The 15,577-nt window shown below is 43.3% G+C and overlaps 1 protein-coding gene across 6 annotated transcripts in view; it reads left to right on the forward strand.

The window, feature by feature from the left end:
- The window catches only part of ZMYND11 (zinc finger, MYND-type containing 11), a 133,216-nt gene extending 118,751 nt beyond the window's left edge, over positions 1–14,465 (forward strand). For 5 of the 6 annotated variants that reach the window (XM_015418830.1, XM_015418834.1, XM_015418832.1 and 2 more), the window contains 8 exons: positions 143–198; positions 1,027–1,104; positions 2,851–2,969; positions 4,473–4,680; positions 8,822–8,890; positions 10,951–11,223; positions 11,930–12,115; positions 13,084–14,465. In XM_015418830.1, the coding sequence (XP_015274316.1) occupies positions 143–198; positions 1,027–1,104; positions 2,851–2,969; positions 4,473–4,680; positions 8,822–8,890; positions 10,951–11,223; positions 11,930–12,115; positions 13,084–13,206 (1,112 nt within the window). In that variant the 3' untranslated portion in view covers positions 13,207–14,465. The remainder of the gene's footprint in view (positions 1–142; positions 199–1,026; positions 1,105–2,850; positions 2,970–4,472; positions 4,681–8,821; positions 8,891–10,950; positions 11,224–11,929; positions 12,116–13,083) is intronic. The other variant, XM_015418833.1, reaches the window with a different exon arrangement.
- The last annotated feature ends 1,112 nt before the right edge of the window (positions 14,466–15,577 follow it).

The raw sequence follows: 15,577 nt of genomic DNA on the forward strand, positions 1-15,577 counted from the left end.
CTCTAAAGCCCAACTCTGCTGTGAATCCCTTTTTTTAAAGCCCTTGGAGCTAAACAGAGACTGCATGTTCATTGTTGCATGAAATCTGTACAAGCACTTACTTAGTTGTGATTTATACATTTATATGTGTTTTGATTCACAGCGGACAGTGAGCAAGCGGATATAGCCAGGATGCTTTACAAAGATACCTGCCACGAGGTGAGCAGTCTTCATCAAGCCAGTTGCTTGGCAATGCCGTTTGGCTTCGAGATAATTTATATAAAAACCGGTCATATTCATCCTGCAAGATACCCTGGGATTAAAGAAATCCAGCGCAGCCCTTAATGCGATATCGATAGTATCATGAGAAGTGCTGTTGACCCAAGCTTTAATAATATCTGTCACATTTGTTTCTCCTATTTACACCTTTCCGAACTGCTATTGAATTCATTTTATTCGTTTTAGAAATTGCGCAAATGCAAAATGAAAAAATGAAGTTCCTTTTCAGGCACTTAAAAAATTTATGATCCAATGTGTGCAAAATGGCCGATTAGTTAATGGAGTGGTGACGTATGGGGTGGCTTCTCAGTTTCCAGATAGCCCATGTGCACTCATCTAGGCCACATACGTTTTCTTGTTGTTTGATTGATTGATTGATTGATTGAAACCTTGAAGCCATGTTCTAGTTGAATTGAAAAACCAAGACACCTAAATAGCAGTAATGACAGCTATCATGCTTGCTCTGCCTTTGTACCCCAATTAGTTCTGAGCTTTTGGAAATTCTTTTCAGTGTGATAATTATTCTTATATATATGTCATGGCTTGTTAAAAATATTAAATAAGTTTTAGCATCACCGTTTGAAAGAATAAATTATTCCTGAAGCCGGTGTTTTGCTTAGTTGATGCTCCCCGGTGTGGTTCTGCAGAACACAGAGGCCAGCATGGAAAAAAAACCTTATTCTGCAATTTCTCATTTTCAAGTTGTTAGAAGAATGCTTTTCAGTATCACAAGAAGTATATTATTGACACTGCGCTTCTTTTTTTCAGCTGGATGAACTTCAGCTTTGCAAGAATTGTTTTTATTTATCAAATGCGCGTCCTGACAATTGGTTCTGCTATCCTTGTGTAAGTTTATTTCTTCATCTTACTTCTTCACACATTGTACAATTAAGTTCTGGAATTCACTGCTGCACTGTGCCAGTAGCTCTTTTGAAAAGTATTAGGCATAGTGGATAAGCCTGTCAATGGCTATTAGCCATGAAAGCCATGTGTACAGAGTCAGTCTGTCTTTAAATACCAGATGTTAGGTACAAACACTAGTACGCATGCAGCCCATTAGACGGGTGTTCTGTCAATGAGTTGTGGCCCTTTCCCTGGTATTGGATGCAGGCATGAGGCCTGGCTGCTTCCGCTTAGCCAATGAATTAGGCTTGGGAGTGTCCTTCCCCATTCAGTTCCCTGCCCTTCCTGTTGTGCACATCCATTTTACATTGTGAGTCCGCTAGGCACAGAATCGTCTTCCTTTCTATAATATTTTGCACCTGTCCAGTAATTTAGGTGATTTATAAATAAGGTGCCTTATTGCTGATGATGCTGTTTCACTTGTTACTTAGTCTGTAATTTGGGTTCCGAGACAAGCTAGAATAAACAAACAGAAGCACCCTGAGGATACTGCAAACACTGGAAGCTCTGCAGGAAGACATCCTCAGGGCTTAACTAAATACTATGTAGAACCAACTTTGAGTCCCGTGACACCTTTAAGAGTCAAATATTGTTCTAGTGCATCAGGCCAACGTGGCTACCCACCTGAATCTAAATATTTTGTGTGACCCTATTTGGCTGCAGCTGTGTAGGTTGTAGAAAATGATGCAGGAGAGAAGGCTGAAGCCCCTCACCCTCCCATCCCGGCCACGGCCCTTGTGAATGACAGTTCCCTGATACCCTCCCATCCCGTGCATGGGAGCAGAAACTGGTTCCACGGCCCTTGTGAATGACAGTTCCCTGACGTGGTGTGTACCACAGTTTGGGTCACGCGTAACGTCGATTGGAGTCCTCAATCTCTCTAGTGTTTGCCGTGGCCTTGGAGAGCAGTCGTGATGACATGGGTGCTCTCGCCCATCTGACAATTTGTTTTCTAATATCCTCTTCCCATTGATGTTCCCTAGGCCTTAGAATAGTTTTTATGCACTATAAAAATCCAATGATAATGCAGCCCCGCCAATACTGTGCAGTATAATAAATCAAAATCATGGGAAGCAAAGATAATTTGGAATGCAGTTTTAATAGGATTCTTTTTGGAGGGGGAGGCACTTGGTTGGATTAAAAACCATGAAGGAACATGTTCGTATTGTCGGAATCCTTTAATTACAACCATAGAAAGCAGTGGTTAAGAGCGGCGGACTCTCGAGAAACGGATTTGATTCCCTACTCCTCCAAGTGAAGCCTGCTGGGTGACCTCAGGCCAGTCACAGTTCTCTCAGAAGTCTCTCAGCCCCACCTGCCTCACAAGGCTCCTGTTGTGGGGAGAGGAAGGGAAGGCAATTGTAAGCCACTATGAGATGCCTTAGGGTAGAAAAAAGCAGGGTATAAAAAGCTACTCTTCTTCATTTGGAAAATATAATGCAGCCATCTCACTCGTGATGTTAAAAGTCAATCCGTTCCTCCTCCAAACCTTATCCTGCATTGTAGGAATTTTCCTACACTGGGTTATTAAAAAAGAAGAAAAGAAACCAAGTCTTTTTTTCTTTTTTTTTTAAAGGCAGGTAAAACTATTGTTATTTTTTATCATTTTTATTATGTGGCTGAAATTCAGTACTTTGAACCTCATCAGAGATAAGAACTATAAACTTAACCTGTTTCTGTAATTTCCAGATACCCAATCACGAGCTAGTTTGGGCTAAAATGAAAGGGTTTGGATTCTGGCCTGCCAAAGTCATGCAGAAAGAGGACAATCAGGTTGACGTTCGCTTTTTCGGCCATCACCACCAAAGGTACTTTTCACGCTGGCAGCTTATGATAGTGTTCAGTTCCCTTCCTGCAGCTGAACTGAAATGATCACAAACTTTGTCGAAAGCATTTCCCCCCTCTTTTCGCACTTACATGATTTGAGAGGGGGGAAAATTGACACTGCTAAGCGATTCGCGAGAGATTCCACTTCCTTGATTGCCACAAGGATGCTCCCTTTCAAATAAAAGACTGTGCGTTAATGTCTGCATGAACCATTTTTCAAACAGCCATCTGAATAAAAGAACAGCACTTATTGTTGTGAAGCTTAGCAGGTACAAATACAGATGAGAGAGGTCAGAACTGCAGGAAAAAATAATGATATCCTTACCTGAGGAGCTGCATCGCAACTTCATATTACCCTAATGGGTCTCCGTACTGCAACAAACACCCCTATTGTTGACAGAGGCCATGAAATAGATGAGGGTTGCGCAGAAGAATTGCTTAGAGCGTAACAGCACCCTTTCCTTTGCCTTTCTTTGTGAGCAGTGCCCTTTTCACACTAGAGGTCTGGAACAATTGTCAGGTAATCTTTCTTCCTTTTCCTTTGTTTAAAAAAAGGAACTTTGCGTGGAAAAAACATGCATAGGGTGTCAGAAATATACGCACAAATGCAAGTCTTACGGCAAAAAGATTGGATTTCTGCTTATGACACATTTACACAATTCAGTATAAAAATGGGTAAATTGGGGATACATAAGAATTTTTGGTTCACTTGAAATGGGGTGTTGGAGGAGAGTTTTATGGGGACTGTGGACCGACCAAGAGACAAATAAGTATGTTCTAGAACAAAATCATGCCTGAATTGTTCCCAGAAGCTAAAATAAGTGGGGCTATCATATGTTGGTCACATCACGAGAACACAAGAGTCCCTGGAAAAGACAATAATGCCAGGAAAAGTTGAAGGCCAAGAGGAAAACCCCACATGAGATGCATTGACTCAATAAAGGAAGCCATGGTTTTCAGTTTGCAAGACTTGAACAAGGCTGTTAACGCTAGAACGTTTTGGAGGTAATTAATTCACAGGGTCACCATAAGTCGGGAGCAACTGGATGGCACATAACACACACACACGGTTTGGATTTCTTTTCCTTTTTTTTTTTTTTTTTAGCAAAAAGCACTGTTGTGGCAATTATGTAGGTGCATTTGAGGCGCGAACGGTACCTTCCAGGAAAACAGACCTGCTGGTCTCTGTCTGGCTGCAGCTCTCCAAGAGCTCGGGCTGAGGCTATAATGGAGGCTATAATTTTTTAAAAAATATTTCAGGCATAGAAGCGGCCATCATCCACAGCCTGTGCTGCAGTCTCATTGGATCTGTGATGCAACAGCAGCACAAGCAGCTTGGCCTCATTTATGTATTGGGATGGCTGAAATGATGTGCCGTGTGCTCCTTTTGAAAGCTCTGTCCTAGATAATTTCAGCGTCTGTGTATACTATGTAATCACTCACTCCAGCCTTCTTACGTGTGTCTCTTAATCTACACTGCGCAGGGCCTGGATCCCTTCCGAAAACATTCAGGACATCACCGTTAACATACATCGGCTGCATGTGAAACGCAGCATGGGTTGGAAGAAAGCGTGCGATGAGCTAGAACTGCACCAGCGCTTCCTTCGGGATGGCAGATTCTGGAAATCAAAGAATGAGGACAAAGGAGAGGAGGAAGCAGAGTCTAGCATTTCTTCCACCAGCAATGAACAGGTGAGTAGACCTGGAAAGGTATGGATGGACTTGCACAAAGCTAGGTGGTCTCTTCCCCCCCCCCATTCCTTATGCTTTGAGCTCTGTGTTCCTCTGTGTACCTCTTGTACTTTAAACTAGACAATTTAACTCATTGGATTCTGTGGCAAGGAAACCCCCAGATGTTTAATTGGAATAACCTTTGGCAGGGCTTTTTTTTCTGGGAGAACATGCCAGAAGGGAGTTCCAGAACGCCTTCAACAGAATTCTTTTTAAAATGTTTAAAAGTTCTTGAGTTTTCGGTATACAGATTGAAAACTTCATCTCCCTCTTCAGAGGTCCAGCACCTCTTTTTCAGAAAAAGAAAGCCCTGACCTTTGGTAATATCTGAAGTGCTAATATTTGCTAATTTTGCTTCATGTTGCTTGCCTGTTTCTAAGATGCTGGTATGCAAAGAGTGGGAACAGTTTGGCCAGGGACTTTGGGGATGAAAAAGGGAAAGTGTGGGCAGATCAAGGCTTCAGCTTGCAATTCTGAGATCCACCAGTTCTGTTCCACTTCGTTCTGCCTGTGTCTTCTGAGATTTCACCAAGCATGCTCCCATTGATTTCAAGCTTTTCTCCGAAGTCATGAGAGCTAGGAACTTGTCTTTCTTTAAAAATGGGTTGCCAAATTTTGCGCTGCACACCAGATTCTGTGCTTGCATGTTGTGACGGATTGCACATGAAAAGCAGGATTTAAAATGCTGCTAGCTCAGAGGCCCTGGGAGGTAAGGAGTTAATGTTCCCTGGAGTGCAGAGCTTATTTGATTGGCTGCTCTACATGTTCTCTGATTGGCCAGTGTCAACTGAGAGAAAGTATATGATCAGCTGTGTACTGGATGGAAAATGGCTTTTGGTCTGAAGTCAGCAAGCCAGTGAGTCCGTTTCCGATAGAGAAAGAGACCACTGGAGTCAGTAGTTCTGACTGGATTGGTCAGACAGGTTCTTCTGAGAGAAGAGACTCCTTTGCCCTAATTGAATAAGTACTGCTCTGAGGGAGAATTGTGATTCTAAGTCCAAAAAGCTAAAAACTGCTTTATAGAGACATCAGCGCTGGGAGAGAGATTTGGCAAGGGTGACTGGGTTGTTAGGCTGTAACTCCCAATCAAGCCAAGTAGAAAAAGGGGCATTGCTTCTTATGAAAAGAAGAATAGTTCCTGCCAGTTGAAAAGGGGTTGAGCTTTGAGGAAAACCCTGGTCTGTGGTGAAGGGAATAAGCTTTAGACACCTCAGGAGGTAGTGGAAAACCGTGTTTTCACAAGGGAGAAAGTTAGATACTCTAAGAGCAGATCTCCAGGAAACTCTGTGAAGTAATATTGAAACTGCTGAAACATACTGAGCAAAATACCTCTCACTGAAAAGATCTAGAAATCCCTGAAAATAAGCCACAACACCACACTCTTGTTTATCTTAAGAATTCGTTCCTGTACAAAATATAACTTTTACCTCAGCATTTCTAAACCATGACTTCTCCAATATATATATCCCCTGCCTGTTAAATGAAAATCTTTTATTCTGTTTTAAAAGTTATACAGTCTCAAGCACCACTTTAAAGGGTTTAAGACAAGAGGGCTCCTGTTTTTCCCTCAGGTTCCTGTGCTGGGTCCAAAGCCAAAATATATCTCTGTCAAAGGGTGGGACAATCAAGTCTTTTAAGACATAAAAGAAATATGCACTACTGAGGGCGGGCCTCAGTAACTAAAGGGATCTAAGTTTTGGCGGGAAAAATCTGCCTGGGAGTTGGGAAGCGACAGGGGTCCTTCCTTGTCAATCCTGTGATGATGTTGGATATATGCAACACTGTTCATGGTGTGTAAAACATTAATGGATATATTGTTACTAGTGCCATTCTCCTTTGTACTGTTGTTACAGGCTAGTTCATCCAAATAAGTAGTACATATTTTCCAAAGTAATTGTTTGTGAGAGGCACATGATCCCCTGGAGGGACCTCAGTATGAACTTGCTGCTTCAGTGGAGACAGCCACAGACATTTTAATTCTTGTGACTGCTTTTGAAAACTGCTGCAGTCATAGAAATAGTAGTACTTGTTTCTTTGTAAGTAGAAAATTCATACTCCGTTTCTCCATGGCATTGTGTACACCATCCAGAGGGGCCTCTTCTTTGGTAAAACAAAAGTGAATGGAATGCTTCAAAAACATCCAGAACCAATTATGAGTCCAGTGGCGCCCCAACAAAGGCTTATTCAAGGTATGAATAAACCTTTGTTGGCCTTAGAGGGGCCCCAGAACTCATAATTTGTTGTACTGCTTCAGACCAACACGGCTGCTCACCTGGATCTATCAGAAACATCCAGTTATGTGTTATCCACCATTAGCAAAGTCGTGTGTGCGCCACATCTTAGCTTTGTTGTCCATATCGTGATTTTGATTGAGTAATCTCAAAGATGTCACATTGTGGATTCCATCGCTTTATTAGAAACTCTAGGGATATGGCATCTATGACTGCAAATTTAGCCACAGTTAAGTTAAAAATGTGTACAAACCCACTGGTGCCATGTTCGCGTATTCCTCACCCAGGGACTGATGAAGAGTCCCAATTAGAAACTGACTGCAGCTTCCAGTAACACAGGAATGCAGGCATGTGAGTTAACCCCCATAACACTGTGACCCTTGATTTTAAGCCTGGATTGAACTCTGGTTTAGAAGCCTGACTAGTGGGGGTGGAAGAGGGTTGCTGGGGATCTCATGGGATTACAACTGATCTCCAGGCGACCGAGATCTCTTGGAGAAAATGGCTCCTTTGGAAGGTGGAGTCTATGGCGTTATGCCCCACCGAAGCCCCTCCCCTCCCCAAACCCTGCCCTCCTCAGAGTCTACCCCGGAAATCTCCAGGTATTTCCCAACCTGGAGCTGGCAACCCTAGGGTGGAGGGGGGGGAATGAACTCTAGTTAAAACCCACATCTATGTTCATAAATGATGGGTAGCCAGAGTTAATTTCTTACAAGAAATCCTTCATCATGTTCTGCACAAGATGAAAGGAATTAGTCCAGCAACAGAGGCAGGTTTGTGTACATTTTAGCTTAACCGTGGTTGAGTTTGCTGTCTGAATGTATTCACAGGTTCATGCCTAAGGTTTTGGTTGGGATTCTAAAGCTAAATGAATTTCCAGTTAAAAACAATCACACAGAACAATTTTCTGTGTCAAAGAATCCTTTATTTTAACTGCTCCATTTGTTGTCTGATTCCTGTTGGATTCAGATAAATGTGGGTTCTATTCGTTGGGTTCTATTTGTTGGGGGGGTTTCCCCACAGTACTTTGGACGGGTGAAAATTGTTGGCTTGTTAACACCTCAGTAATAGCCATTCTGCTTTGTTCTGAATCTCTGCTTGGTGCATTCTAGTTTATATAATCGTGCTTCTTTTGCTCTCTTGGAGGTGAGGCAGGATCCCACGAAGAAGGGCTTTTTCATGTGCTCCAAAAACATATCGGTATAAGATGTTTTAATGGGCGAGGCAGCAGTTTGGTTCACATGTAGCACTAAGCATGTCTTAGCCCCATGTTGAATGAGCCTCTAAGGAATCAGGGGCATATTCAGTTTGTATACCGCAGCACAATCAGATATGTCCAGATTGTGGAGAAAGCAGAGCCTGGTATTACATCCAAACTGGCAAGCTGGGATTTTTGCTGGCTAAATTCCCAGTTTGGAGCCCTTGTCTACAAGGCTAGTACAAACCACTGTTTGCTGCATGGAATGTAATGACAAAGTGTAGTGTGTTAAAAAGACAGAACTGACTAATTAGGTCATGACATGTGAGCGGAGGGGGAAGAGGGAAGGAGGGGCCAACAGCAAGTGAGGTCCATACTACTGAAAGACTCCGGAACCTTGCTAGCATTGTGAGGAAGTACAGGATCATCCTTGGGCCTCACCCATAACTTATTTCTACATCATCATGTCTTCCTTGCGGCCTCTCCAAGACTGGCTTGCTTGTCACATTTTAGTGCATTAAGAGAAATTATTGTTGTTAACCAGCCTGTATTCTTCTAGAGTGTAATTTGCAGGTCAAACAAGTTTTGCCCCCCCAAAAGAAAAAAGAGTAGTTGACTATCAGCAAATCGAATTTTTTTTATTTGAACTAATACTATATTGGCTGTTTCACAGCTGAAGGTTACTCAGGAACCAAGAGCAAAGAAAGGAAGACGTAATCAAAGCGTGGAACCCAAAAAGGAAGTAAGAAACAGCATGACTTTTGATACATGTGCCTGTACATAGAGTAGAGCAAAATTGCAAGGGGCATCCTTTTACGATTTCAGATTCAGCTTTTGCTCCATTTTCATTAAACGTGTGAACGTCAGAAAGGATGGGTTTCTTTTAAGAGTGCACTTTACTCTGCTTCTGTTCAGAATTGAACGATTTTACATTATTGCTTTACCAAGCATAGATGTTTGCCGATCTGTATGCAAAACAGGGTTGCCAGCTTCCAGGCGGGACCTGGGGATTCCACAGAATTACAGCTCATCTCCAGACTATAGAGATCAGTTCCCCTGGAGGAAATGGATGCTTTGGAAGGTGGACTCTATGGCATTGTACCCCACTGGGGTCCCTGTCCTTCCCAGGCTCCACCCCCCAAATCTCCAGGAGTTTCCCAAACTGGAGCTGGCAACCCTGCACTCCCACTCCTTCACTGATGGCCGGGGAGACCAGGCAACCCTAATGTAAAATAGGTTGTCATTTCCTTAGGGCTGGCAAAATGGAATCATAAGCTTTCCTTATTTATTTACAACATTCATCTCGTTAGGTGACCCAGAATTGCACAAAATGGCATGACACGTTGGCTTGGCATGGATGTAATGTTGTCATTCTTTTAACGGTGGTTAAGAGATGGTAAGCAGGCCAGGGCCTCAAATACCCTTCATCTCGGACATGAATTCTGCCTCCTTCCTCTGTCGTAATCAGGGTTCAATACGGTCAACACTAATCATCCCAACTCTTAACTAGAGATCCCGACTTTACCACCGTTTGAAGCTCACGCATGCATCACGTTCGCACAGTGCAGGAAGGAGAGGAAGGAAATGCGTGGAGCTGCTGCCTGTCCCCCATTTTCCAACCACTGTTAAGAGATGGCCAATGTTGCATGCCTCCTTCCTCTGTCGTAATCAGGGTTTAATGCGGTCAACACTAATCATCCCAATTCTAACTAGAGATCCCGACTTTACCACAGTTTGAAGCTCACGCATGCATCACATTCGCATAGTGCAGGAAGGAGAGGAAGGAAATGCATGGATCTGCTGCCTGTTCCCCATTTCCTAACCACTGTTAAGAGATGGCCAATGTTGCGTTGGTGCCGGGCTGGTCTGCATATTATATTAGATGGGAAAATACGTTTTTCAGGGGTCCCCAACCTAGTGCCCGTGTGCACTGTGGTGCCTGCTGACACTTCTCTTGGTGCCCCCCCAAGTGTTTTTTAAAAGTGGTTGGGGTCAGGGCGGGCCTTTGCCAAGCAAGGCTTCGAATCAGCCATGGGAGATTTCATTGGCTGTGCAGTTTTTCAGAAACGCCGCTTGGGCAGCAGCTGTTGCCACAACATGACGATCTTCACTGTGTGTCTGAAGGCGAACCACGGCAGCCATCGTATAGCTGGCTCCACTCCCTCGGGCAGCCGTCTTGTGGCTGTGATGTCGTGTCTGAGCCCACCTTGCTGTATCAGGATACCAACAGTGCCCACAGGGTCAGAGAGGTTGGGGGTCCCTGGTGTTACTTAAATTAAGTGGTGCATTTGTGTAGTTTCGTGGATTATCCAGTGCAACCAAAATCAGAGAGATCTGATTTTCTTTTCCACCCGATCACAGCGCTGACTATCACATACCGCCATGACAATAGTTTCGGGAGGGTATCCGTGTTGGTCTGCAGTAGAAGAACTAGCTTGGAGGCCAGTAGTACCTTAGAGACCAACGAGGTTTTCAGGGCATGGAGCTTCCAAGAGTCAAAGCTCCCTTCCTCAGATCCCGTGGCAAGTTAATTTATTTCTACACTGGAGGTGACCTCTTAATTTTTTAGTCAGGCAGCACAGCATGATCATCTGTGTTAATGCTATTGGATTTTTGTGCTGTACAGCTATGGCTAACGTGGTAGTATTAGTCCTTTGCCTTCAGAGGACATTGCAAGGGGTATCTTGGTTCCTTACTTACATGTTGCTTCAGTATATTCCAGCCCTTCACCTCCTTTCACCCAGAAGCTTGAGGTCATCCTCACTGACCATCAAGACGAACAATTCTCTCGGTTCTTCCTAGGAGCCAGAGCCTGAAACTGAAGCCGTGAGCTCAAGCCAGGAAATTCCCACAATGCCTCAGCCCATTGAGAAGGTTTCAGTCTCAACCCAGACCAAGAAGTTAAGTGCCTCTTCTCCAAAAATGCTGCATCGGAGCACCCAGACCAATAATGACGGGGTGTGTCAGAACATGTGCCACGACAAATACACCAAAATCTTCAGCGACTTCAAAGAAAGGATCAAGGCAGATCACAAGAGGGAGACTGAGAGGGTTGTGCGGGAAGCTCTTGAGAAGGTATCCTCCTGACTCTGCACCCTCAGGGTTTGGCAAAGAAGGCACTAATTCTGTTGTCACATGCAATGTAATGAAGGGTATCTTTCAGTCAGGAAATATTTTTTGGAAGTTTGCATCTGAACCTCTTGCAGGATCAGGGGTGTTGCAGGATGAAGTGAGCCTAACAACACCCCTGATGCATATCAGATGCTGGAACCACAGTTGTGCTTCCATGTAGGGTTCCCAGCACTCCTCCTCAGTGCCTGGAAATGGCAGGGTTTGGGGGAAGGATGTTATGTCATTGATGTTCTAAGCTGTCTCCCCCAGTCTCTGCAGTCTTTACCAGTGAGACTGGGGGGGAAATTCCTAGAGTGTCACTATATGGAGGCCATTTTTTCTCCTGCTCCTCAGTTCTTCAGGGGGTAGGAAATTGGGGCTGGGGGATGGTGAGTCCCCACCCTGGGCAGGTAAATGGGAGCCCTGTGTGCACCTGATATACACGTTGGCACCAGTGCAGACCCATCTTGGAGGAATTTTTGTTGGAGGCAGTTTTGCACCAGTGCGAATCCCTGCTATCCCAGACAGCAGTTTAGGCAAACCCCCAAGGTGAATGCTAATGGTGTACCCATATACACAAAGCAGGATGTGGTGTGTATTATAGGGAATTTTTTTTTTTTTTTGCTCTGCTATTATCATTCAAATAACTTTTTTTAAAACAATCATTCAGCTGCGTACCGACATGGAAGAGGAAAAAAGGCAAGCAGTGAACAAAGCTGTTGCGAACATGCAGACTGAATGTGACCGAAAGACGAAGCAGGTCAAGGAGAAGTGTAAAGAGGAATTTTTAGAAGAAATCAAGAAGCTAGCTAGCCAGCACAAACAGTTGATTTCCCAGACCAAGAAGAAGCAGTGGGTAAGCATGGCCGATCTAGCAGTCGCTTCTGGTGGCTTCACAGATGCTTTTTGTGGCTCACGCTTTTCCTTCCAGCGCATAAAAGGGGGCTCCCCAGAGAGCGTGGCAGGAGTTATTTCCCTCCAGTATTTCTGCGGCCTTGTGTCAGGCTTCCTGTAGGTTTTGTCTGTGAAGGATCAGCCCAGGCTTGCAGAAGACGCACCCTCTAACCCAGGCGTCCTCACCTTCGTTGATTCTGTGGGCACTCCTGGAATCCTGAGAAAAGTTAGTTGGCACCCCCACAAAATAGCTGCCACCGGATATGGGACGAATCACAAAATGATTGTCATGGGGGGCAGTTTCAAAATGCTGGGCGGTTCCAAGCCACACATCTTCTTAGGATGGGGGCAGTTATTTCCCAGTGGGTGTTCCCTCCAGATCTAACAATGATGCTTCATGGATTTGTCTGAAGCCTCTCCTACTCCGATGAGCTGAAGGAAAGCCGGGATTTGGCTCTTTGCTTTGGAAAACGTGTTTTTGGAAAGAAGCAAAGGGGCACTAGGAAACATAGTTGGGCACCATGGCACTGCCGGGCACCACGTTTCGGGATCACTGCTGTGACATATCAAACCCTGCTGCCAAGTTGTTTGACATGTGTTCACACATTCATTTTTTCCACTTGATGACTTGCATGTGTGAATGAGCCACAGCAGGGCAAACCGTACAGGCAAGGCTGTGATTTAGCTGCTGGTCATCAGATGGAACGTGTGTGTGTGTGTCAGCCTGGGGCCTGTAAATGCTAGCTGTATGTGTACAAGTGGGGTTGTTTCACACTTGCAGAATCGTTAAGAAAAAGTGACACTGCCCCCCCGCCCCGCCGCCAGAGGTGTCTGGAGAAGAGCACAGGGCCAGCAGGAAGCGGACCTAAGGCAAGCAAGGAAGAGCATTTGTCTGTCTCTGACTGTGATGCCCTCTTGTTTCCTTCCCAGTGCTACAACTGCGAGGAGGAGGCGATGTACCACTGCTGCTGGAACACCTCCTACTGCTCCATCAAGTGCCAGCAGGAACACTGGCATGCCGAGCACAAGCGCACCTGCCGCAGGAAAAGATGAACGCCTGTTTTCTTCCCCTGCGGAGAAGGAATCGCCCCAGTTTATTGCTGCTCTCTGACGCAGCAGGTCTCTTTTTGTTTCCAAGGGGGCCAGAATTGTTTGGAATTCACTATCCTCCCCCTCCCCCTTTTTTTGCACCGGCCTTTAAAACACTTTTTTCATAAAGAACTTTTTGCACAGTTTTAAACTTCAGTCTTGCGTTTTAACGCTCCTCTCAAATTGTTGTCAGTTCCCCACCCCCCCGGTTCTTTTTACCTTTTTTTTTGTCTGTAAGGTGGTCTGAATATGAGCTGGAGCACATTACTTTTGGGGGTGTGTATGTGTGTGTGTGTGTGTTAAAATTAAAAACCTACAAAATCTGTTGCGTTTTCAGCAAATAAAAAATAAAAATAAAGCAAACGTTTTTAGGTTTCATAGAGACACAGAAATATAATGACAGGAACATTTTAAAAACAGATCTGAATGTAAGAAGAATAAAATTGTTTAGAACAGAAAAGAAAAAAAAGCATACTACCTTTGATGTGTAACACTTACCTGTTAATCGCATGAGCTGCTTTTTGTTCAGCTTAATTTACTGTTTAAAGGCATTATCTATTGGTTTGAACCAGTGGGTATATATGATTGAATTTTGGGAACAGGGTTGACACTTGCAGGTGCTAGTCCTGCCTATTTTTTTCTTACATTTCCCCCCTTCCCAAGTTTGTGTTTGTTTCATTCATTTCCCCCCCCCAACACACAATGTATAACTTTTATAACAAAATATTAGCTTTGATCTTTTAGCTTAAAAAAAAATCACAAGGGACTGGGGTAGCCTCTTGCTGAGCTGGATCTTAGAGAAAAAAATATTTAAATTTTTGCACATTTCATCCTTTTCCTAACATGAACGCTTGTAAAAAAAAAGAAAAAAAGAGGAAGCCAAAAAAACGAAACAAAGGAAAGGGAAAGAAAAAAATCCAGTTTTACATTTAGTTGTACATGGAACTGTGAAGATGAGACACGAGAAGAAAAATGGCTTGAAAATTAGTCCCCTTGGCCTCCTCCCCAGAGTTCCCTCCCACACCAAATGGTCTTTGCCCGTTAATCTACATTACTTATTCGATAGTAAATTAATTGAAATTGGGAAGGGCGGGAGAAAGCACTTAAGCTTCACAGGAGCAGTTATGTTTGTATTGGTCAATCCCATCCCTATACTTAGAATGAAGAATAATGCATGTTACTTTTCTTGTATTAAAGATGCTGTGATTTGTAAAAATAAAAAAGTCTGTCTTTCTGCGGAATGTCTGGATAAAGAAGCGTTACCAATAGGAATGGATCGATAGTTGAAAACTGAATTTCGCCCCCTTCTCTTCCCCCCTCCACCTTCCTTTTGGTTTGTTTTATGTATAGGTATATATACATATATATATATATATTATATATATAAATTGCATCCATGTTCAGAGACAATTTTTAAAAATATGTGTAAAGTTTTATTTAACCAACTTTTCTTTTAAAATATCTCAGCATTTAGGGTTCTTTTTAAAAAAGGCATGGTCTTAGACTCAACTAATGCCCAGTAATCACCCTAGCTTTTTTAAAAAAGTTAGACAATTTGTAAATATTTATTTAGACTTTGGATATTTATTGAAAGCGATTACACAATGGAACAACGGGAGTGGAAGTAAGGAGAGGAAAGGTTTGTTTTGTTCGTTTTTTTAAAGGACATTTTCTCCAGGTTTCATCAGGGTCAATATAAAGATGAAGCTCCTATTCTGTCTTCTGTGATTTGCCAATGAAATCCAGACTGTATGCAAAGTGATTACTAACGGACTTAGAAACAACCACATAATTTCTAGAATGAGGTTAGTGTGAATTGAAATTGGACACTGTAGTCACAAAACAGTCGCCTTCACCCTGATCCTAGAATTCTTTGCACATGGTAGTGGAGACTCTTGAGTCTTGCACACTCAAGCTGCCCTGTTTATTCCGGTGGATGGAACACATTCACCCTATGCAGAGACAAGAGCAGGTGTGCCTTCTTCCTCCATTGAAACGGAGGAGGAAGTTCTTGTGGGCAGGAGAACTCGATCTCAGCACTGGAACTCTTGTCACTCAAAGACATCTCAGTTGGGTTATCTCGTGATCTGTATCCTTGACTAAGCATTTGTTGGCTTTATGTTGTGACAGTAAAGGAAACCACCAAGCAACAAAGGAATACCTAAATCTTTTTGATTATTTTTTCCAATTTCCCAAAAGAACTTCGGTCCAACCCTATATATATATATTAAAAAGGCAAGTTTTCGTGGAAACTTTTTTGGTGTAAAATCATTCCAGGATATATATATATATAATATTTAACTGATAGCTGCATGAAAGTAAGGTTTGTGTTCTT

This window comes from Gekko japonicus, unplaced genomic scaffold, assembly GCF_001447785.1.
Source record: "Gekko japonicus isolate JY-2015 unplaced genomic scaffold, Gekko_japonicus_V1.1 scaffold1480, whole genome shotgun sequence".
NCBI lineage: Eukaryota > Metazoa > Chordata > Lepidosauria > Squamata > Gekkonidae > Gekko > Gekko japonicus.